Below are 25636 nucleotides of genomic sequence, written 5' to 3' on the forward strand. Positions count from 1 at the left end.
CAGCAAGCTGTCCAGGCCCTGAAGAACCAAAGCAGGCCTTTGTAACTTAGATGAAGATCATATCATATTTTAAGACAAATATATACATAAATACTGGTGATCCCAGAATACACAGACACACACACACACTTTTCCCCAGTCCCAACCCTTTTCACATTCCAAATTGTTATTCTGTATAGTTCCCCTCCACACATTTTTGTTTTCGCTGGTGGCCCAGTAGCGTGAGCCTGAGGTCTGCGACTGTTCTGGCACCTACCCAAAAAATAATGTTCTGAAAGCCACTCAGTTTGACTGGAGGTGCCAACAGATAGCATCATATTCAGCATTCTCAAGTAGTGTGATGTAAGGGAGTCATATTATAGAGGCTTACACCGGAGTAGGCAAAGAATTCATGCCCTGTCACATATACATGGTGGTTCCAAGCAGGCTCTGGGCAGCTGCAACATTTCCTTCCAATTCTTACGGTTACTAAGCAACAAGGTTTAGTCCACCCATACAGAATAGGAAGAAATATAGCCATTTTTACACATAGTCAATCAATTTTAGGGGACCAAAAGTAGTTGAATTGGCTTTTTTTAACCAGGTATGAGTTGTTGCACTGCAAGAGAGCAAACAAGATCTGGAGGTCATTCTAGGTGTAGAGTCTGCATCTACAGGGTGTTGCTGTTGTCAGTGCCATTGAAGCCAGTAAAGCAAAGCATTACAAAGCTGATAAAAAGGGGAGAAGGGGAAAAAAAATAAATAAATAAAAACGATAGGATGTGGGCAAAATGTTTGGAATGTTAAAAATCAATGGTGTGTGCTACTACTGTAGTGGATGTTTAAAAAAAAAAAAAAAAATATTAAATTAAATAAAACTTAGTTGTCATGAAATCTTTAAGCTGTCGCACAGATTAAAAATATAAAAAATTATCCAGGATGCAGGCTTAGAAGTTTCAAAGTTTACCCCCAACGTAATTCCTAAAGCATTTACCGCAAATTGTAAGCCATTGACAAGCTTCAACGCAGCAATACATGTAATAGACAAAGAATGAAGGCTTGATGCAGGGGTGTTAGGTTCCAAAAAGATCTGGGGCTAAAGAATAGTAATTGTGACGTTTTGTGATTTGCTTGGCACGTCAAACATTTACCTGCATATTTTTATTTTATTTTTTTTTAAATAATTGAATAAAACAGTATATATTATAATTTAATACTTACATTTATAATTACATTTTTGCTGACATGACAAGCAAATATAAAAGCAGGGGGAAAAAAAAAAAAAAAAAAAATACTCCAAGCCCTATATACCTTTACCCGGCAGCTTTTCAACTTATTTCCTTGTGGCTTCCCTCCTTGTATAGAAGTGGTGCCACCAGTATCACAGGCAGCATGCAGGAGAACCCAGGTGCTCCTGTCTCTGCAGCGTCCTGTGCAGCTGAGAGATGGCAATGAAATATGGCACCCCCTACAGATTGGTGACATTAGTTCCCCTATATGATGAGGTCAGTCCTAGCCGGGTTCAATTTACTTTCTCTAAAAACCACTTACTCAAACCCCATATACAAACAAACACTTATGCATTTGCACGCACTCTGTTCCCCTTCCAGGTGCCACAAACCTTAGGCTCACTCCTGGATGATAACACCATACACTGACACACACACTCGTGCCAACACCATGAAAAGTAACACACACACACTCATTAACACCATACGCATACCTCATACGGAGCCCTGGCTTTCTCTGTAAGGTGCTACTACTGCGGGATAACAATGTGTGTTCCGTCTCTGCTGGGTGCCTGGGTTATGGGGGCTCTGTGACAAGATGGATATCAAACGGGATGTGCCGTTTCCTGGTCACAGATGCGTACTTTTCATAGTTTACCAATGTCCGATTTCTGTGAACGGTGGCCATTTCTTAACAAAATAAGAGGATGCATTATTCAGTCTCCCTGGTGATGTTGGATGGTAGGACAGCATTGTGCTATAGGGCTTTGGATCCTGCTTATCTCCTCAATACAGTTTTAAGGGATATATATATATATATATATATATATATATATATATATATATATATATATATATATATATATATATATATTATATATAAAAAAAAAACTAACGACAGCATGGAACATTATTCAGTACAACGAAGTTACCAGACATATTCCGGAGAGTGCAGTATTTTCAAACCAATTTCCTACTTTGTCTTATAAAAGAAAAATCTCTTTATTCTTATGCCAGTAATAATTTTGTATTATACTCATGCTTGCCTTAAAAAGGGGCTTTTGAAAGTAACTTTTTTTTTTTCTTCTTCCTACATCACAGTTGTCACAAAAAACTGCTCAAATCTCTAAGGAAGTGAAAAGACACTAATACGTTGTAAGATTAGAAGAATTTCTCTTTGAACCATAAGTGGCAAAATGTGTGGTGCATGTTTATTTTTTTGGTTTTAAGTTCAACCACTAGAAGGTATAAAAACTTGCAAGTGTTAAACTTTCAATGGGATCTATAAATACCGTGAAGCACTGTTTAGAAATAATATTTGAGTAAAGGAAAGTTTTTTTTCCTGCATTCATGCTTCCACAATACACGAGGCACATTAATGGGGTTCCTTGGTGCTTATTGTTCACGTTTAACAAATTCCTCTGACATTTTAGTTACAAGTTAGATACTAAAAGTCTTTACTGAAGAAACATATTTGTGTTTTCAAGTCCAAAAGATACAGCAGTATTGGCCAACGAGAGGATAGAGTCTTTAGTTCAAGTTTACACCTGCCATTAAGCAATAAAGAAGAGATGCAGAGTCACATAAGTTTAAGGAACTTCAGAGGTCTAATGGTCAGATGGACTCTTAGGAGACCTCTGAGGGTCATATGAAAAAGGTACCAACTTAGACTGGAGACACTACGTTCGGGTTTCTTGCATCATTAAACATTGGGGAACTCCCACCATGTAAATAACGAAACACTTTCGGAAAGCTGCATATTAGCCAAACCTCCTGACTAACTGCAACAATGGAATGGCTCTATGTTAATCACCCAACTAGACATTATGGCCTCTATTAACTAAAGGGGAAGTCTACAAGAGCGTTCCCCACGTCAATGCTCCTTATCAAGGGTCAATACTGGCAAGTCCCTCCAAGGGAAAATAAAAGGGGGAAAAAAAAAAAGTGTTTGTTTTATTTTCCCTCCTTTTATGAGCCGGTTTATCAAAAGAAATTTGCTTTCAGAAACAGGTTAGATATTTGTATTTTTATTGGTATATCTTTGAAGGTGTAATGAGGGGCTACACAGGTTCACATTGCAGCTGGTAAATAGGTTTAGCGCTATGTTTTTTTCTCTTGAGCAGGCAAAGTCAGTCAAAATATCAGATGACTGAACAATGGCAGCCTTCAGGTCTGCATAGAAAAGAAATGTATTGGAACAAAAAGGAGATAAAACCATGTTTTGTAAACCTACATTACTGTACCTAGCACTATATTCTATGCTCAAATTATATATACTTTTCTACCAACGGGACTTTCAATTTAAAAAGAACACATACAAGATTCTATTCAATTGGATGACACAGAACAAAGCACCACAGAAAACCCAAAGATTAAAACCTAGACTCCACAGGACATCATCAAGTCTGCTTCTGCTTTGTCAGGAATTACAAGCACCTCCATAAAAAAATAAAAAGACCACCAGCACTCCATGACGCAAAAAGTGTTGTATCCATTAAACTGGCCAGCAATGGCTGTAAGAAAAGGAACATGCAAATAAAATAACTGTCAATTAATCAGGAAGCAAATAAAGTATAAATGTTATCTAATAAAAGAGAATTGAACAAGCAAATTCTTCAAAATAAAAGCGTGAGCACTTTCCCAAATTCTACAGTTTTATACAATAAATAAAATAATGAAGGTTTACATATTAAAAGCAAGCAATATAGTGTTACAACATGCAGTTTTTCTTTAGTAAACAGCGTTTTCCCATTCTGTCATAATGCTTATGCATTACCACGATTTCTGGTCTTTTCCCTGATCATCAGACAACTGGCCGCAAGTTCTAGAATAACTACTGACCTAGAGACGGGGGAGACCTAGTCACATATGGTATAGCAATGATTTTTTCCCCCCCAAATAACTACACCGCATTGTAATTATATATTATATATAAACACATACATACACACAATCTCAAGATTGGACATTTCATGAACAGTTAGTCCATTTGGTTCCTCTTAGATCCATTAAATATCATTTCTACTTTTCCAAGGGGGGGGAGCACATAACTGTGCAAAGATAGATACATGAATGAATACGCATCCACCTATACTAAATTATGAAACAATTTAAATAAAAATAAAATAACCCTTGGTAAATACGCCTAACCAGTACTGTACAATACACATTCCCCACAACAACCATCTACTAAAGTATAGGTGACAAAAATCTCCCCAAGAGGTCTTACCAATTCACGGACCAATTCCAACTCACATTTCTTATAGCTTTTTGTAGGTCACCCACATCGCCCTGTCATTTGTATCATGGTCAAACAAGTAAGAAGGTATCATTTTCTCATCGCTCAAAAGAAACTCAGACACGACTAGTTTGTCACACATTACACTTTAGTACAACTAAACTTCAGGTGAAACCCTAAAGCCCATCAACAATATACAACCAGCACTGGCTACGTTAAGCTTTACTGCCAAGAATTTCTTGATTAATAATCAAGTAAAACCACATGTTATGCTGTATGGCTCCAAACAAGCCATTAATAACCATTAGTATTCTAATAGTTAAAGGAAACATAAAATTAAAAGCAATAGATCTGCCGTTTGGACATCTGATTTCTGAGGCTTCCTGCACACAGACACTGGCAACATCGTCTCCTGGGGTCTGACAAGCCTGGCTACAGACTCATTAGTAAATTAGCAGGATTACATTCTCTACACATAATTAGATTGCGTTGGACAGAGCTACATCTATTAAGTAGAAACGTGTTTTGTTTAAACCTGAGTGATTAGCAAATTAGAAAGGATCATTAATTATATCTAAACTACGAGGTGGTGATTTCTTTTATTGAAATACGGACCAAGACAGCTCATCCTCCCGATTCTTTAAAGCTGGGGCAGCAGTGGACAGACTGTAAAGTCACACTTGCTGGGCCTCAAAAGTACATCCACATTTAATTCCACGTTTTCATATTATGAGAATATATTGAAATGAAGTGGTTGCGGAATGAACATGAGATCATATTCCAAAGAGGAGAGATGATGTTAACAGGAGGAAAGATGTACGGGAATAGGATGTTTTGAAGGCACTCAAATACATCAAAAACTCACATCCAGTGTTCTTAGTATATTGTACATAAACTTTACGAATTCGCCCACTTCAATAGAATAGCCATGGACCAGCACATGCAGACATACTAGAGTTTAGTGTATGCAATTTCCCTTTTTAGTGTTTTCTAGTCATTTTGTATCTAGCTGTATATACACCCAGGGGTCCAAGACACATTCCCATCTAGCCAGTATTCTACCACCAAACCAGTAATAACCAGGAGCCAAAAAAACATTGTGGAAGTTGTTGAAATCAGTATCAGCATATAGTTCAAAGGAGGGCTACTAAAACGCTGTATGGTTTGCAGGATAGAAAAGTACCAGAAAAGACAAAGGGAACTTAATATGTATAGCTTGGGGGAAATAAGGAGGGGGGGTTAGAGAACATTAAGTACTTAAAGGGATTTAACAAAGTACAGGATGAAAGTTTATTCCATTATTTCCGTATGGCATTAGCATATAGTGTTATATTAGTGCATGGTATTAGCATGTGTGTACATGAGCACAGAATGTTAGAGAGTGTGTGTATGTGTTAATGTATGGGAAGGGTGGGGTGGGGGTTGCTGGCTGCCAACTTTTTTGGCTGGCTCCTAGATCCAAACCAAATTTCTCAACCCCTGCAGTAATAAAGCAAGGGGATTTAAACATGCATTGAATAAGCACAAAAAGGTATCCTGAAGCTAAGACAAGCTCAAAGACTTAATTAAGACCAGAGTCTTAGATTTTCTGATTTCTACGGTTAGAAATTTCTAGGGCTATAGAACAATGTGATACACCCAAACCCAGCAAATATTCTACATTCAAAGAAAAGGACAACAAGGGAGCAAAGAGGGACTGGTGGTGACAAACAAATTTTGAAGGTATGAGAAAGGAGGAAAGCCATTCTTGCTATAATAGAAAAATGAGAGAAAAAACATATTAGCCGACTAAGATTGTAAGACAATATAGCAGCATCCCCTTCTAAGATTAATTTCAAATTAGCCTTTAAATAATGTACCGCATATATATAGAAATCTATTTGTATACACAAACTACATAAAGGGATATGTATGGAAAACACGAGTATAAAATGGTTGAGCCTGCCTTACATTTAATTACCAATATGCGAGACATTGGCGAACATCTCCAAGGTGTTGTATACGTCTACTCTTTTATCAGGCCGAGCATATAAAGTAAAGCACTAGAGGAATGGGCTCAATGCTTAAACCCACAAACCCACTTAAAAACCCACGGAGCAAGCACTAAAGTGAAGCACTCAGGCTTCTAGTAATGTGGTTACCATTACTGCATTTAGGTTTTATTACTGAACTTGCTCTTAAAAGCTTTCCAAAATGCTAGATCAACAGCCAAAAAGTGCAAAACAAAAGTCCAAGTACACAATGCACATGGGTTCCATTACATAATCCAGATTCTTAAATGGGTTTATTTACTAAAGCAGTGGTTGACAGGAGAGTTGTGGTTTCGACGCACTGAATTCATTATACACGACGAAGGGCCAACCCTAGCATTAAGGGCTGAGTTTGCCCAGCATAATGCACGGTTCAGGAGATTAGTTGATTTAAAAAAAACCTCATGGATTTAGGTATGCATTATACAAGTCAACCCAAGCGCTTCAAATTCACTGGGACTGGGCTTTTATAATATGTAATGAAATCAGAAAACACTAGAGCCAGCTTTGGATTTAGTGAACAAACATCAAAAGGTAATTCAACTGAGAGGCCTAAACCAGTATTGGTGAGAAAAACACCAAGGACCTTATTGATTTATGTAGCACCATCATAGCCAACAGCACTGTACAATAGGCAAATAGGACAAGAACTACATGCTAAATTTTTTGAGAGCTCTACTCAGACAAGCTTACTAGTATATTTTACGAGTTGCTGACCATCACATGTAAGGTGCTACTCTGCAAGATATGGGGTGTATGAACTTATCAGACAATTACTCCATTATACATGCTGCATACTCCTGAATCACTGCACACGCAGCAACACTAGAAACGCATACCAGTTTCACGGAATAAGCGGGGCATATTGTTTTTCCGGATTGTATCTGTGGTTTGAGTTAATGCCATTTTTGCAATCACTTGTGCTCTATCATAGAAGCCCCAGCAGAAGTAGTCTGCGAGCATCGCACAGATGCCCACCGGCCGCAAGAGAGAATGATCTGGGTCCCCTGCGCACTGCGGTGGATCCTCCTCTCTAGCCGGCGGAAAACACCTCCGCCAATGCAGGCCGGTACTTCCGCCGGGATTTCTATGGCGGAGCACCAGAAGGTTACGTCACACTGGTGCTCCATCATAGAAGCCCCGCCGGCTGTCAGAGAGGAGGACCTGGGTCCCCTGCAGTGCTGCGGGGATCTGGATCATAGTATTCATTATCGATTAGTTGTTGCAGTCTGAATTATTGTGCTTCTCTGTTTGGCAGTCTGATGGGAGAGTCTGGGTTTAGCGGATGGCAGAAGGACGTTACCTGCCTGGCTGCATTGTGCCAACTATAAAGTTTGGTGGAGGAGAGATAACGGTATGGGGCTGTTTTTCAAGCGTTGGGCCCCTTACTTCCAGGAAAGGGAAATTAATGCTTCCAGCTTTACGGGAACAGTTCGGGGAAGGCACTGTTCTATTCCAGCACTGCACAAAACAAGTCCATAAAGATATGGTTGAATGTGTTTGGTGCAGAAGAACTTGACTGGCCCGTACAAAACCCCATTGAACTTATTCGGGGTGAAACGGGATGGCAATTGCGAGCCAGGCCTTCTCGTTCAAAATCAGTGCCTTACCTCACAAATGTTCTACTGGATGAATGCACAAAACTTTCCACACTTCAAAATCTTATGGAAAGCCCTCCCAAAAGAGTGGAAGCTGTTATAGCTACAAAGTGTGTGTGTGTGTGTGCGCGCGCGTGTGTGTGTGTGTGTGTAGACTACATATTAATGTCTATGAAATTAGAATGCAATGTCATTCTTGGTGTAATGGTCGGTGTCCCTCTATTTTTGTCCATATAGTGATATAGTGTGTGTTTTTATATATTTACACACACACACACTACTAGAAACAAACTGTTTACACATCATGAAACCTTGGAGGCTGGGCTGATAACAGCATTTGAAGCTACACTGACCCTTGTGTGGCTTATTGAGCTTGCAAGTGAAACAAAAGTTAAACATTCTTTAGGATTTGTTGTGATGCTGTTCTCCAGTGACACTTCAATACACACTGTTGTGATATACAACATCTAAACACTCAATTCAAGAAGAACTCCACACCTCTCATACTTACCTACCCATATTTTAAAAAGGTTCCAGTCAACCCAAGCAGCATGCCTTCTTCACATTTTTTACATTACATTCATAGATGGGCAAGGTAGTGTGTCAACTTTCTACAGTAAGTGCATACTTGGAAGAAAAAAAAAAATCTCAAACTATTCATCCTGGTTAAGAGGATTTCATAAATAAATAGCGGCCATTTTCCTTGGATCATCACCCGCAGACACTCATTTCTACTTCTGACTTCCGTAGCATTATTCATATAAAACCAACCCTTTGCCATTAGTAATTTAAAGCATTTTTCTTTACACTAACTGCTTTTAATAGTGTACAAGAACATTGACTGAGCTGAAGTTACTCTAAATAACAATATTTTGCAGCTGGACACGGGAAAGCAATTTTCACGGATAAAATCAGCTTCCTCCCACATGTGAATAAAATAACTCCACAAAAAAAAAAAAAAATACACAAAACATAAATACAAGTGTTGTAATAGTTTAATACAACATTAATATTTCCATAAGGAGAACAGATTAAAATATGTCGAAGACTCCAAAAAGAAAACTGTTTAGTAACGGTTTTGTATGTTGACACTCTGGAAATGAGTCTTTAAGCTGTTCTTGGCTGGGCTCACTGTAAGCAGGACCAGTAAAGACCCCACCCTTCATGGCTTGTACCATATGACATAGCAGAATACCAGGATGAGCTTCCAGAATTAACATGACAAACGAAAATTCAAGCTTTCAAAGCGAAAGTAACATAACATAAGTCGTGGTGGGGTAAAGGGGATGGAAAACTAAGGGGGTAGCAGAGAAATTATTAAATACTAACCTACAAACACGAGACAAGCCCGGAGACTTGCTGGTCCCACAGAAATCTCGTGGTGCTACCAGCACTGCATCGTTAGTGTAAGTAATGGACTCTTGGATGTTTAAGGCAGATGTTTCAAACCTTCTTACACCACTAGTGACAGTTTTTTTTGTTTTGTTTTAATATTTGGAACAAAATACTTGTATCATTAGAACCCTTTAGAGTTACCCCACAGGTTACTTTATCGCTATAGAATTAATCCTTTTTCTATATACTTTGCGAAAGCTTTGTAACAAAAGGTTAGTCAACCAGCTTCACATGCGTAGACACACCTTTGAGGACGACAGACAACTGAATGAAACTCTTTTTGTGGCTCTTAAAAGAAAAGGCTGGAATTTCCCCAAAACAATTACCATATTTACACAAAACTGATGAGTTCTAATGTGCTGAATGGGAATGCCTGGACAAAAGCCACAAGCTACAAAAGAGGAAGTAGTGAAACCACACTTGGATTTCTTCTTTGGGGAAAGAAGAATGTGCTGCCATTAGAGATCAACTTTATGTCTTTGATATGACAGTCAAAAGCCAAACGGTTGGAAAGCCTGGACCAGGCACAATTTTTTAGATGAAAACGCAAGGCATATATTATAACAAGCAAGGCCTACTTTGAACAACTAAATGTTCATCCAAAATATTTTGGAAATACTGCAATTTTTCTGAAACTTATCTGAGTTGCCCCCCCCCCCAAACAACAAAGCAGTATTACATTAGAAAATGTAAAACCTCAACACATTGTTTGGACTCTGTGATCCTCAATATCCCTACCACAAGCACAGAATGTGCTCTTTTATGGGCATAGGTGGGAAAATCCATAGAAGTCTTCACCAGGATAACCCATGCTCACCAGAGAACTAAAAACACTTCTTTAGCATCATGTCAATTTCTGTGCACTTAGGCTTTGATTAATTAACATGTGGAGCTTTTGAAACAAATATATATGTAGTACTGGAAGTAAGGGGCCCAACCGTTGAAAAGCAGCCCCATACCGTTATCCCTCCTCCATCAAACTTTACAGTTGGCACAATGCAGTCAGGCAGGTAAGCTTTTCCTGGCATCCACCATACCCAGACTCGCCCATCAGACTGCCAGAGAAGTGCAACTAGTCACTCGGCAGAACCCGTTTCCACTGCTCCAGAGTCCAGTGCCGGCATGCTTTATACCACTTCATCCAATGCTTAGCATCGTACTGGATGATGTAAGGCTTGCATGCAGCTGCTCGGCCATGGAAACCCATTCCATAAAACTCCTGCCGCACGTTTTTTCTGCCGATTGCCAGTGGAAGCCTGGAAATCTTCATATATGGAATCGGCAGAGTGTTGGTGACTTTTACGCATAATGCATCTCAGCACTCAGTGACCCTTCTCTGTGACTTTACGTTGTTTTCCCCTTTGTGGCCGAGTTGCTGCCGTTCCTTAACACTTACACCTTTTCCAATAATACCACTTACAGTTGGGTAGAAGGGATGAAATTTCATGAACTGACTTATTGTAAAGGTGGCCTCCTATCACGGTACTATGCTTAAATAGAGTTCTTCAGAAAGACTCATTTGTTTCACTAAATGTAGACTGCATAGACTGGCTAGGTGCTTGATTTTAAACACCTTTTCCAATGGGTCTAATTGAAACACCCAAATTCATACATGTGTATATTAGGTGGTGTGGTGTATCGTGGAAGGGTCCCTTCCCTTTGTATTTCAATTAAATGTATTACCAGCAGCACCTGAAGGTCACCACAGTTGGAGATATTTTGGGAAAGGAGCTCAAAATATGACATGAACACCATGGAAGCCAATGGAACATTCTCCAGTTCCTTTACATTTGTGGTCATGTTTGGTAAAATAAAGAGTGACAAATAGTATTGGGCCAGTACCTCAGGGAATACCAAACTAATCACATCACTTTTTAACTGCTCCTCAAAACGTTGACATGTGATGTTCACGTAAACACTTTTTAAGCCTCATTGTCCAGTGTTTCTGTCAAGAACCATTCTTAAATGAAATGCTTCACAGTTATCTATGTGTATAGACAGGGCTAGACATTTCTATAGGAACAAAGAAGGGATGGGTCTACAGGGACCAATACAAGATGGCTCCAGCAATGGATAACGGAAAGCAGTGCTCATACAGCCAGAGCATAACAGCACTGGGATGAGAGTCTCAACACTTTTAAACTTAAATATACATAAAGTGATGCTTAAAAAATATATTTTTTTTATGATTTAATTTTAGAAAATATTTTTACATTGCTTTCAAAAATAAAAACAGCTTCTTTATTTGTACCTTCTCTCAGCAGCAAACAGGTATATAAATGATAGAATAAGGAATGGGGAAATCACGTTACTTAACGATTCTAGATAAAAATTCATTCTATTCACCAGCAATTGCAAAAGTCAAGCCAGCTGGTCGCTGGAGACATTTTATAAATGTCATTAAAAGCAGATTTTATTTCCTGATAATGGAAGCAGTAAGCCCAGTAACTCTTAACACAGCTGATACAAGATCCAATTTAGAATTGCAGTTACGAAGGAAGTCAGTGCCAAAAAAACATTGTTAATGGCACCAAAGCAAATAAAGCCAGGCAACACGTAATGTCTGTTGGGTTTCCTGTAAAAGGAGTTAAGACAGCTACCATCGTTCATAGTCTCAAGCAATATGCCACAAATGAACATGCAATGAATACGCATTTACATCATGTAGTCAGGTTACTAAATTACCACTTTTTTTGCACATGGTAAGAAAAGTTTTGAGACGTACATTCTTCAGTTCTCTTTTACTACACAACCATGGATGTGCTTTGGTAACCACACAGAAAACCTGCAAACCACAATAACTACCTGTTCTATAGAACTAATGTCTTGCTAATACATTCAAAGTCTACTAGCTGCCAGTCTACCAAAATTGCGCTGCGTGCGCCACTCAACTCCGTGGCTTAGAGAATATATTCTCTGATATATACGTGGCTGAACATATCTTCTGCTTACCAGTGTGCACATACAGCATATAATCTGCCAGCTAACTCCAGTGCAAGTTCCAGGGCCGTCTAATGAGACACCCCCCACACGTATTCACAGAAATGGCTCCCACAGCAGTTAGTACCAGTTTCCGGCACGCTCTCATCCCATAGGTAGTAACTAATATGAAGTCTCAGACACTTTCCTAGCTCGGAGTCCTCAACATTAAAAGGCTTATCAGTTTTTGCACAAGACCTTCAATATGGCCCACAATACTCAGCCTGGCCCTGGCGTAATGGAGTGCCAATGTTAAATTTAAAAAAAAAAAAATAATAAAGTTTGTTCCCTGACAAACATTTGCCCATTTCACCCCAGAGAGTTCAATTAGGAGGTTTTGGGCAGGACTCACCCCCCCACTCAGACTGATGTGTGACATTAAAGCTTTTTGTGCGCTTTTGAAAGATTGACCAAGTCCTCTGATTTTATGGAGAAAAGATTGACAGCCTTACATCATCTAACGACAAGCTGATAGATTAGATATCAGAGAAAACGGTCCTTCTCACAAGCTTACAATTTAATGATAGATCTCAGACAAAAAAAATATATATATTAGACGCACACCGTATAGATTATATTCTATTTACACATAAATATTTTGTGTGGCGGTTGTAATCTTTTCTCCTCCTATACCAATAGGAAAACATTTTCATTTTATTGCGTATTCTTGTTCTCCCCTACTATAATAGTACTATTGAATCTGCTGCCATGCTTTAATTTTAATGGAAAGTTTAATGTTGTAGGTCTCTTAAAACAAGGGATTATCACCATAGAAACCAACCAGCAAGAAGAACCCATTGGTTGCCATGGAGATTACATCACTTTGAAACTTTGCACCAAAATCATCATCAAGTAATAGAGCAATTCCGATTTCTACATAATAGAAGGCCTTTTTTTTTTTTTTTTTTTAAACCAGGTGCAAAATTTTAAAGCCACAAATATTAAAAAACCCTCTTGGGAATTTCAGAATTCCCTGATAGGAAGAGGATCCCACGTAAAAGGCTGCACGGGAATGCGAGGAAAACCCATACAGAAATAACTGCTTCAAATGGGTTAAAATGTAGACAAAATGTATTGCATTTGATTTAATAAGAAAGCTTGCAAAAGCTGTACATGCAGACACAATAGGTTGCTACACCCCATCTGCAGCATCTTCTCCGCTCTGCAAGTGTCACTAGAAGGCAAATGCATGGTTTCGAAATTGCTCTGGTTTTATCTATATAAATAACCGTTCATAGCCCTCCTAATTTTGGAATGGCTTTAGGTAGCTTTTTTTTTTTTTTTATTATTTGTTTGGTTTGTTTTCAACGCATCCACAGAATTTGTTTTACGCAAAGATCCTATTTAACAATATTTAACAATTTAACAATGAAAAGTATGCAATTCATCAAAACTCTGCAGATATGTTTCTAATGTTCCTGGCTAACAATCATCATTATTAGCTCCAGGACCTGATGTTTGCAGCTGTAGCTCATACCTACATGGAGGGATCACAATGAGGTTAAAAAGCAGTTTAATAAGAGAAATATATATATTATATATATATATAAAAATGGCATTTTCTCCTGATATACAAGAATAAACCACATGAAATGTTTGAGTGAAAAGAAACCACTCACTCGTGTTATATATAAATATATTTTTAATATGTGTTTGAAGGCGTGTATGCCAATAACTAGCCAAGTGTCATGAAGCAGCACAGAAGCTATAGGGGTTACCTATATTGTACTTTCTTGCAACACAAGTTATAAAGTCAAGGCCAAACAAAACATGTTCCTTTTCATATATTTGGAGAACAAAGATGACTGACTGCATCTCTCCCTGTGATAAACTGCCCTGACGGTGACCAGGACTATTCCAAATACTTATGTATTCTATATGGAAATACAGCAGAATAGATTGGCCTCCTCTACCAACACTCCAGGAGTTGTACAAAAAAAATAGTTTTTTGGGGTACAAGATCATATCGCCTGCACAATGCATAATAATCCTCTATGGTCAGTTGGTCACAGTGATCAGTCCACTTCGGATGGTACCAGTCGCTCTTCTGCATACACCCAAATAGTGTATTTGGCTATACAATGGCTGCATGGGCCATCCAGAATCAAACACGATGACACTAACAAATAAATTTAAACCGTAATAAAAGCATTTAACTTAACCTCATTGAAACCCAATACTAAAAACAGACACAGGTACCTGGTGTGCCAGCAAATGCAGCGCAAGTAAAAATCAATTTACATGAAAACCTCATTCTAAACTATCCGCCGAGCAGCCAATTCTCGGATGAGGATTAGAGAGTTGTAGTTTACGGACGCTTGATCGCTCGCTGCTACAAAGTATCTCCAGCAAGCAAAACAAATAATTTTAAAAAATTGTCAAAGTAAAACAGAAAACAAAGGAGACTTAACCAGTTTTTCTGTCTCTTGAATAACGCTCTGCTGTAAATTGGCAGATTTAAGAAAATGAGTCGATTTTTACGCGTTCTTCTGGGTGTTAATCTGTAGAGTTGCTGGAAGGATTTAACATATTAGCCCGTTAGGATTTGCATGCATATCAATGGTCTGCAGCTCCAATGAACAAAAAAGGCAGCCAATGCAGGCAGCATCGCTGTCTGCTTACTTTAGTTGCAGATCCGAAGCCACATCAATGGCGGCGTAGCCACTGTAGAGGGTTTTTCTTCTTCTTCTGCCCGTTCCCTTGATCATTTCTATAGTTATATTGCAAGAATAAAGAAATGGCTCTATGGCAGCCCACTCGGGAAGCACCGCGCACACACACAATGCAGACACTTAAACCTGTCACCAGGCATCAAACACCGCCATGCCTTCTCTCCCTCGTGTAGGTGGCTTTTTAACCCCTTCATTATTTTCCGCAATGCCAGAAATAAACATAGAATATTCCTGTACATGTTTGGCACGCGCCATGCTTTAGTCGGCGCAGAGAAAGCTTTTTCCCTCATTACACACGGTGGCGAGGTGTCTACACCGCATGCTCGCCCCCATTTTCACATTTCATCACTTGACAGCAAGCATCCATCTTTAACTTTGGACGCCAGCACACAGGCATTTTACGAAGGGGAAGAAACGATAGATTGCATATTATATATATAAGCAGAGTGCCAAACTCGGCCATCTATAGCTAATGGTTCTCGTCAATGTAAAAAGAACACATTGTAGAAGCAGCTGTGTGAAACGTTGTAAGGGAATAGAAATAAAACACAAAGGGGGGGGTGTCATATGCGTGGGATTTAGATAAATACATATCTTCTGCGTTAAACACATCAAACATCCCATCCTTAATGGAAACGGGTTATTCATAACAGTTTGGAGAATAGTCTATGCATTAATGTAACGTAGAGCGATACAAAGCATTCTAAATACACTATATCCTATTACGATGACAACCGTACATGGAAGGGGGAAAAAACTGCAAAAGGGAAAGCAGCCTAATACACATCATACAGATTCTGCACCCATCAATGATCTTATGCGAGTTGCATTCTGCATATAATTTTATTTTTCCATATTATCTTAGGGTAGCACGGTTACCAAAGAGCATGCATGGAAACCAAATGCGGTTTCGCGAACCTTGTGCGATACATCGTTCTACAGAATAATGCAAAGCCGATATTTTTTTTCTAAAAGATGCCAAGTTAGCATACATCACCAGTCCGAACACTGGGCTATGTATACTTGAATACTGCTATGTAGGGTATGTCAACGGTGTAAGATTTATACATCACTTGCCATCTGTCACTCAGCATATAGTAGGCCTGTAACTGATTATGGCTGGGATATGAAACCATATACAGTAGAAGCAACTGCAATGGGGTGACATAGTTGCAATATATATATATATATATTTTACATACACACACACACAGGAGAAAGCTTCCAAGGTATATGAAGGAGAAGGGTATAGTACGTACTGCATATGGGGTGCGTAATGATTGGATATATACATAGAAAGATTCTATACATCAGCCATTTTTGTGTACTGGTTAAATTATTGCAAAGATGCACGGTTCGTGGTGCCACTTAAGGCTGGCTATACGTAGTGTGCCATGTACGTGAATACCGGTGAGCAGCACGGGCGGGTCGGGTGCCCTGACTGGGGTGGATTAATTTGCGTGTGTGAGGCAAGCTGGGCGGATGAATGGACAGCCATGAAACAGGGAGGGGTGCTGTACACATGTGCATGATCAGGGCCCAGGCTCCGAGCAACCCAACCCCCCCCCCCAACCTATGGCACCGTCCGCCATGAGCAAACACACTCACCCAGCAGCAGCAATTTCAGTTCCCTGCGGGCGTCCCTCTTATCCCGGCGGAGCTGCCTTTCGATCTCATCGTTGATCCTTCTGGCTTCCTTGGCCTCCTCGCTGAGGCAGCACGCCATGATGGACTCCAGAGTCATGTCTCCTGACTGCTGGAGAGAGACAGACCCCCACCCTGCAAAACACAGACCTGCCGCTGCAACCCTGCTTTCTTGCAACAAAAACAGGGGGGAGGCAATGCAGTGCAAAATGGGGAAAAAACGCTAAAAAAATATACTGATAAAGCAGTTAAAATCCACGGGCTACAGCACCAAGGTACGCAGGTACCCCCCACCAAACAGCTGATCTGCTAGCACCCCCTTAAGTGGGTGGGTGGGCGCTGCCGTTGCCCGTGTACAGGGGACACCAAACACCCGATCTGCTGTCACTCGCCTGCTCCAACTCCGCCTCCTCTCAAAACCATGCACCAAACAACATGGTGACATCCATGGGAATAACAGCCCTCACTGGCAAAGCCCGACACACAGGCGGGGGCTGGCGGCAGCAGGCACCGGGTGTAACGTACGCCTTCAGTCCCTTTTGTTGTTTTCTTCCTTCCGAATGTCCCTTAGCAATGAGCGTGAGCTCCCCTGCAGACCCTACTGTAACGCTAACAGGCTCATCAGCTCGCACCCTTCCCCCCTCTCACACATTTTTTTCCCTCCTCTCCTCTTGATTTTCCTCAGAGATCCTTCCAAACTGCCAGCCTTCAGACCCCTTCTCTCCCTCCTTCCTTTATTTTATATTTGCAATGGCTTCGTTCTGTGCATCCAGTCGTCTTCTAGTCACAAGCTGTGTCTGCTTGCAATCATTCCCACAGCCAGCCCTTTTTTCCCCCTCTCTCTCCTTTCCTTTCAATGGCTCTGCTCCCCGGGCGTGGTAAGGAAGAATATGGCGGACGTTCTCAGAGCAGGCAGGAATAGACAGTTATATAGAGGAGTGCAAATCCCAGGGAATAAACGGCAAATGTTTCACTCGCTGTGCGTTTCCCTCATTCCCGCTAAATAAATCACAGCAGCTCGTCTCTATGTTCGGCCAGCGCTGGCTTCCATTGCATCCCCTTAGTATTGCGCCTCATAGAAACGTCTATACCCCCATATACAATTTCTTTTGGTTCCCTCTCTAGTCCGTGTATGTAATTTTATTACAGCCAATTCACTATTGGATCATATGACGTCGTAAAACGGGGGGAGGAGATAGCGGCAGCTCCACAAAAAAAAGGAATTACAGGAACCGCATTACAATGTATTCAATATGTATAGCTAGCAGGAGACAAACATTTAAATGCATTATACATTTTCAAAACGGTTAAAGGGATTTGGGGAAGTTTATTTCAAACAGAAATGCCAGAGTAAGAGAGTGTAATCTAAAACTAGAGGGTCAGAGGTTTAGATGTAATATAAGGAAAGTTTTTATAAGGAAGGGTGGTAGATAACTGGAACAACCTACCAGCAGACACGGTAGAGGCTAATACAGCCAGGGAATTTAAACACGAATGCGTTTAAACGAGGATTAATTAAGGTCCGAGTCTCAAAACGGACAGAGTAGATGAGGCGATGGGTTGATTATGATTTTGGAATATTAGTCAATTATGTTCTAATACGCAACAAGAGATTCTCATTTAAAGGCCCATTTGATTTTGTAGCTAAAACATGGAATGTTAGAGAGCGTGTTTAATATATCACCCGTCTTCCAGTTTGCCTTTTCATTTATGTCATCCAGCTGTTTGTCTTTATAGTGTATATTTTAGCTCTTTTTAATGGTGGATACTTTCTTTTGATCGGTGTGATTCACTCCGCCAAGATGTTTCGTCACATTTCAACTGCATGCAAATAAGGGAACCTCTGGCATTCCCGCCGCAACTCCAGATCTCAGAATGCCCAGCCGCTGGAATACCACCAGTCGCTTATTATTGCACTACAGGTTAGATAAATGTAACGAGGAAATAAACACATTTATTTGAAAGAGAGAAAAAACATTGCTGTTGGTATTTTCGGCACCTTAAACTATGCCTTTAGGGCACTTTTGACAGTAAAGGAAGGAAATCGTTTGTATCTGTCTGCATAGCAAACAGCCACCTGTGCAGGTTCTCTAGGAAGTCTAGTAAATTGAATGAAAGGTTCCATTTTAGGACAACAAATCTGCCTACTAAGCATCCCCTATGGATATTTAAAAGCTGTTGGTAAAGCAAGACTCATTAGAATCCTTGCTATAGATGATGCAGCATAAACTGACCCATCCATTTAGTTATGAGCATTTTGTAGCAGAAAGCCTGGGATTATGGATGACCAGTATGTAGCTCTCCAGTTTGTGTGGGACTGCAAGTACCATGATAGGGGATGACCCATCCATTTAGTTATGATCATTCGGTAGCAGAAAGCCTTCAGTTATGGATGACCAGTATGTAGCTCTCCAGTTTGTGTGGGACTACAAGCAGGCCCGGACTGGGACAAAAAATAGGCCCGGGCATTTAAGCCTGAGCAGCCCATTTTTGTTTATTTATTTATTTATTGTTAAAGCCCACCCTTCATGTACCATCTTTGCATTTACTCATTCATACAAATCATTAACACATTCATTAATGCAGTCTCACAAATCATTCAAGCAATTCATCCACACATGAATTCATTAATTGTCATACACATTCACACAATTCATCCACACATTTATTCATTCATTCTCATACGCATTCACACCAGGGGAGGGCTGGCAGCCTAAGGCCTGGGGGGCAAGTCAAGTGAAGTGGCCCGTTGTGCCACGAATCAGCCCACCATACATGCCCATCTTTTCCTGAACGCATATTCATTATAAAAATACAAATATGATTCAAATGTGGTTCAACATAAGTAAATTTAATAGCAACAAAGGATGGTAAAAAAAAGCAAAACCTAATGTCCCCTGATGCTCAGCCAGTTAAATGCCCCCCATGATACTGGCTGAGGATTATGGAAAGTATAGTACACAGCAGCAGGAAAATTGTAAAGGCTAATACGAGTACCCTACCAGGATCATACCTTAAAGTGGGCTGATTGGGGACAGAGCTGACACTGAAGAGCTGAATGGGGACAGCAATGACACGGGGGATGAAGGGGGACAGAGGCGACACTGGGAGGGGCTGATTGGGGACAGAGGTGGCAATGTAGAGCTGAATGGGGACAGCAATGACACGGGGGCTGAAGGGGGACAGAGGTGACACTGGGAGGGTCTGATTGGGGACAGAGATGACACTGGGAGGGGCTGATTGGGAACAGGGGTGACACTGGGGAGCTGAATGGGGACAGCAATGACATGGGGAGGTCGAAAGGGGACAGGTGACACTGGGAGGGGCTGATGGGGGACAGAGGCCACACTGGGGAGCTGAATGGGGACAGCAATGACATGGGGGGCTGATTGGGGACAGAAGTGACACTGGGGACACACTTACATACACACACACATACCTCCGCCCCCTCGTACTCACCTTTCACCCCTCACGCTGCTCCCACCGGCCGGAGCTACTTTAATCCTTTTTTTATTTATTAAATATGCCGGATCGGCTTGCCATGTTAAAAATAAATAAATAAAGTAGTAAAGTAGCACCGGCCGGCAGTATCAGCACGCAGCGGCCGTTTAGATTAGGTTTCCAACAATCTGATGGCCGAATAGTGATGGGAGCAGCGTGAGGGGTGAAAGGTGAGTGCGAGGGGGCGGAGCTTTCACCCCTCACGCTGCTCCCATCACTAGGCGGCCATTGCACACGTCCGCTGGGTGCTGATGCCGCCGGCCGGCGCTGCTTTAATACTTTTTTTTTCCATTTAATAGCCGATCCGGCTTGCCATATTAAATTTAAAAAAAAAGCATTAAAGTAGCGCCGGCCGGCAGCATCAGCACCCAGCGGCCGTTTAGATTAGATTTCGGGCGGCCTGGGGGGCTATTGCCCCCCGGCCCAGCCCGCCCCTGATTCACACAACCCCCTCTCCCCATCTTATCTGCCCCTTCTCACTATGTTCACCCTTTTCACTATGTACCCCCTCTCACTATCTATCCCCTCTCCCCATTTCTCACTATCTAACCCCCCTATGCCCCTTCTCACTGCACCCCCCCTCCCTCACCCTACTTACCTTGTTGCCGGAGCAAGCAGCAACTGCGACCGGGCCCGCGACAGGGCCGGATTGACTTAGGGGCTGATGGAGCTGCAGCTCCAGGCCCCTACCTTAAAATAGGCCCAGTCAGGCAGGTGCCCCTTATGCCCTGCGTTAATGCGGCTGTAGAGGCCTCATAGGCCCAGTCAGTTCGGCCCTGACTGGGCCTGTTTTAAGGTAGGGGCTTGGAGCTGCAGCTCCATCAGCCCATAAGTCAATCCGGCCCTGCCGCGGCCCGGCCCACCGGGCAAATGCCCGGTGTGCCCGATGGCCGGTCCGGGCCTGACTACAAGTACCAAATAGCTTGATCATTGACTAGCGTGATCATTGTGGGAGCTATAGTTCAACAATAGCAGGATGGTTGTTTGTTAGTAAACCTTATGTCTAGATCCATATTTATAATTATAGCCTTAAAAAGCAGAAGGAATTGTATAAGTGTTTCGGTTGGCCTATATTAGAGGAACTTTACATGTCAAAAATCAAATTGATTATTAAATTGAAATCTCTTGGACATTAAACCGGATATTTACGTCAGTTTATCATTAATGCAACGTAACAAATAACTAAATATTTACTGAAAGAACAGGAGACCGCTACTATAGCTTAATATGAAATAAGTGAATGATATTCAGTAGTTAAAGTAGTATGCCACATGCACCCACTATGACCCACGAGGAGAAAGAAATGTCCTACAGAAAACACATAGATAATGAGCCTATCAACAGAAGCTAGAGGACAGTTTGGGGGCCTCAGCTTTCCATTATGGATGTTGAGTTTGATCAAGCAAAAGAACAGTAAACTATTTTTAAAAATACATTTCAGTTCCAGATTGTAAGCCTGTTTAAGCATAGCCCTCCTCAACTGTTGTTTCTGTAAGTCAAATTGTTATACTATATACTACTTGTTATCTCCTGTCTGCCCATTGTACAGCGCTACGGAATATGATGGCACTATAGAAAACAATAAGTAATAATAATAATCAGCTGTTTATTTGGGTTTAATGGAAAATTTACCATACAAAAGTTTCATTTGTGAGCTACTTTTTTATGGCTCCATGTTTTGGTAAATTAGGTTTATACAAATACAGTATATAATCCCTTTAAGCATTTAAATGTTTCTGTCATATCTTCCCTCTCTCTTCTTTCCTCTAAGCTATACATATTGATATACCTTAGTCTTTCCTGATAATTTTTATCCTGCAAACTATCTACCATTTTCGTAGCCCTCCTCTGAACTCCCTCCCAAGGGCGTACCAAGGGTATTTGGCACCCGTGGCAGATCCTGTATGTGCCCCCCCCCAAAAAAAGAGAATGTTGACAAGAATATTTATTTCAATTTTTTTTACTGTATGTCAACTGGAAAAAAATTGAAATCTGGAAAAATAAATTATTAAATTATTAATTTAAATAAATAACATTTACTGAACAGATATGGTACAGCGTAATTCCCACCACTATACACTGAGCCAGACATTGACGGTAGTTCAGCATAACCTCTATTACTATATACTAAGCCAGACATTGACGTGGTAGGCCTCTGCGCCTAAAACAGCCTGCCTGTGCCACCGCTGCCCTTTTAGCATCCTAACTGTGCCACAGCTGCCCATTTAGCAGCCTGCCTGTGCCACTGCTGCCCCTAAAGCAGCCTGCCTGTGCCACCACTGCCCCTGAAGCAGCCTGCCTGTGTCACCGCTGCCCCTGAAGCAGCCTGCTTGTGCCACCGCTGCACAGAAGTAACCTGCATCTGCAAACTCTGCACTTGAAACAGCCTGCCTGTGCCATTTCTGCCCCTAAACACTGTTGGCGAGAGTTTCCTCATACAGTGCAGGGGCGCCACTCTCGCCCACAATCCTGTTCCCCCTTGCGCAGATAAAGAGTTTTCTCATACAGTACGCGAGCGCCACAGCAGTAAGCTGCGGGCTTGTGTTACACAGCCATCAGGCCATCGGGCACCCCACCTGATGAGTGGCACCTGGGGTGGATGGCCCCCTTCCCCCCTTTTAGGTACGCTACTGCTCCCTCCAATATGCCAATATCCTACTGGATGTGTGGTCTTCACAACGGTACACAAATACTATAGGTGAATCCTGAACAGAGATCTGTAAAGTGGCAGAACCACCTCTCTCTACTACTAAAGCCACTTTCTATACAACCCTGCACCCTGCTTTCTTTTTTTTCAATGCTTTATTGCACTTCCTCCTTACCTTTAAGTCCTAAGAAATAATTACTCCCAAGTCTCTCTATTCCGTTGTCACTGACAGAACAGTGCCCCAATGGTTTATACTGATTTGGGATTTACAAAATGTATTTTACACTTACCAACCTTAAACTACAGTTGCCACACTTTTGACCATTCTTTTTTACTGAAATCACTTGCTATTTGGGTTTCTCCACCACGAATGTCTGCCCTGTTGTAGACCTTTGTTGCGACTTCAAAAATACATGCCTTACCATTTTGTAATATCGCTAACAAAAATGTTAAAAAAGAGTGGATCTCAATATTGATCCCTGCGGTACCACACTAATAACAAGTCCTTCATCTGAATATACACCATTAACTACAATCGTCTGTCTCCTATCACTCAACCATTGTCTTATCCATTCAACTATTTAGCATTTAAATCCAAACACTACAATTTACGTAAAAGTCTTATATGAAGGACAAATGCCTTCCTGAAATATGTATATATATATATATATATATATATACCGTAGTATATATATATATATATATATATATATATATATATATATATATATATATATATATATATATACTGCCCCTCCTTGGTCTATTATAGACTTAATTTGACAAGATTTGTTTCTGATCTTACCAAACATTTGCATCCATATATTTACTAATCTGATGCCTTAGCATGGTTTCCATAAATGCTACCTTTTGTGAATTGGTACTACAACTGTTATTGTTATTATTATTAATAATATTATATTTTATTTATATAGTTGCAACAATGAATGCAGCGCTTATCATAATACATACATTCAAAGAGTATGACAAAACTAGAACTGACAGACTAAGTCAATCCCGATACATTAGGTAACGAGGACCCTGCTTGCAAGCTTATAACTGCCAAATTCCAGTCTTCTAGAACTACACCTGTCAATAGCGACTGGTTAAATAATTCTGCTAACGGTTTTACCAGGACACTCTAAAGCTCTATAAATAACTTTGGCCATATCCCATTGCATTTCTAACAATTTGTGAAGTAACCAAAAAAAATTAAAAATACACAGAACCACATTGTAATATACAAACCTAGTACTCTTTTAAGAAATACTATGTCTATATTTGCTTCTGTTGTATCTATTTGGGTTTTAATACCTCAGCCCTCCTTACATTTGTTTAACACTTTCAAACTCATTTCTTTAGTACATTGTGCTTCATATCTTACTCATCCACATCTTCAGTATGTTGGATCACTTATGGGATAAATACATTGTGTTTCAGGGTTGCCCCCTGAGTTTTGGTTGAAAGCTATTTACATGACAAGGAGACCCTCTGCAGAGTGATAAGCAAATGTTTCAATTGCTGGTGGGATAGCTTCACAGCTGGTGAGATAGCTTATTCTTCTCTAAGAACAACTGAGAAACAATCTATTATGTGATTTGAACATTTAAACACAGATGGTCTGTAAGTATTTCAGAATGTTTAAGTTTTAAGTATACTTGCTCCAACAAAATATTTGTAAAAAAAACTTTAAAATGTATGTTATGTATTATACTCAGTAAATATAGATTTTATAGAGTGAAATTTGTGTGGTTCAGGCAGAGCTGCATACATGTTATATGCCCCACAGAAGTAGGCTAGTAACAGTGCAACTGATCCCTAACATTGTGTTAGTGTGTGTGAGAGTATATATGGTGTTAGCATCTGTGTGAACATATAGTTAAAGCATGTGTGTGTTATTGTATGGTGTTAGAGAGTGTGTTAGTATTAAGTGTTCATGTGTATGTAGGTAGGTGTTAGTGTATGTTGTAGGAATAATTGTGTGTCAGCATATGATGTTAGAATGTGTGTAGGTGTTAGTGTATCATGTTAGCGTGAGTGTGTGTCGGCATACGGGTTTTGGGTGAGTGTAGGGTTGGTGATGTGAGAGAGAGAGATAATATGTATGTGTGTGGTGTTACAGTAAGTTTGCTTGTTAGTATTATTATTATTATTATTATCTTTTATTTATATAGCGCCAACAGTTTACGCAGCGCTTAAGTATCTGCCCATGTTTTAGTAACAGAGGAGGGCAAATAAATATTGCACCCTAGACTTACTCCTGGCTGTATAATAGGAAATTAGTAGTGTTTTGCAGTGTGTATGTTTTTGAACCTCTTGCGCTACTCTTGATGAGTTTACATTAATATTAAGTCTATATGTTAGTTACATTTGAATGGGCATGGATGAATATGTGGTGTTTGTTGCCTTAGGCCTGGTTTATGGTAGCATCCACTGGTGATCCTTCTGTAAAAAATAAAAATGTAAATGTAACCAATAAATACCAGAGAGGCACATATCTCTGCTCCCTTATGGGAGGAGTATACATTATATGGACAAAAGTATTCGGACAGCTGACCATTAAACCAAGGGACACTGCATTCTAAATACATTGACATTAATACGTAGTTGGTCTCCTCTTTGCAGCTATAACAGCATCCACTCTCCTGAGAAGGCTTTCCACAAGACTTTGGAATGTTTTTGAGAGCATTTGTAAGGTCAGACACTGATGGTTGATAGGAAGGT

General features: G+C 40.5%; 1 protein-coding gene across 1 annotated transcript in view; it reads right to left on the bottom strand.

Moving 5' to 3' along the window:
• The window catches only part of LOC128497043 (guanine nucleotide-binding protein G(q) subunit alpha), a 46725-nt gene extending 28850 nt beyond the window's left edge, over window positions 1–17875 (bottom strand). The window contains exon 1 of the mRNA XM_053466905.1: window positions 16729–17875. Within this exon, the coding sequence (XP_053322880.1) occupies window positions 16729–16864 (136 nt within the window). The 5' untranslated portion in view covers window positions 16865–17875. The remainder of the gene's footprint in view (window positions 1–16728) is intronic.
• Between the last annotated feature and the right edge of the window lie 7761 nt (window positions 17876–25636).

This window comes from Spea bombifrons, chromosome 1 (assembly GCF_027358695.1).
Source record: "Spea bombifrons isolate aSpeBom1 chromosome 1, aSpeBom1.2.pri, whole genome shotgun sequence".
NCBI lineage: Eukaryota > Metazoa > Chordata > Amphibia > Anura > Pelobatidae > Spea > Spea bombifrons.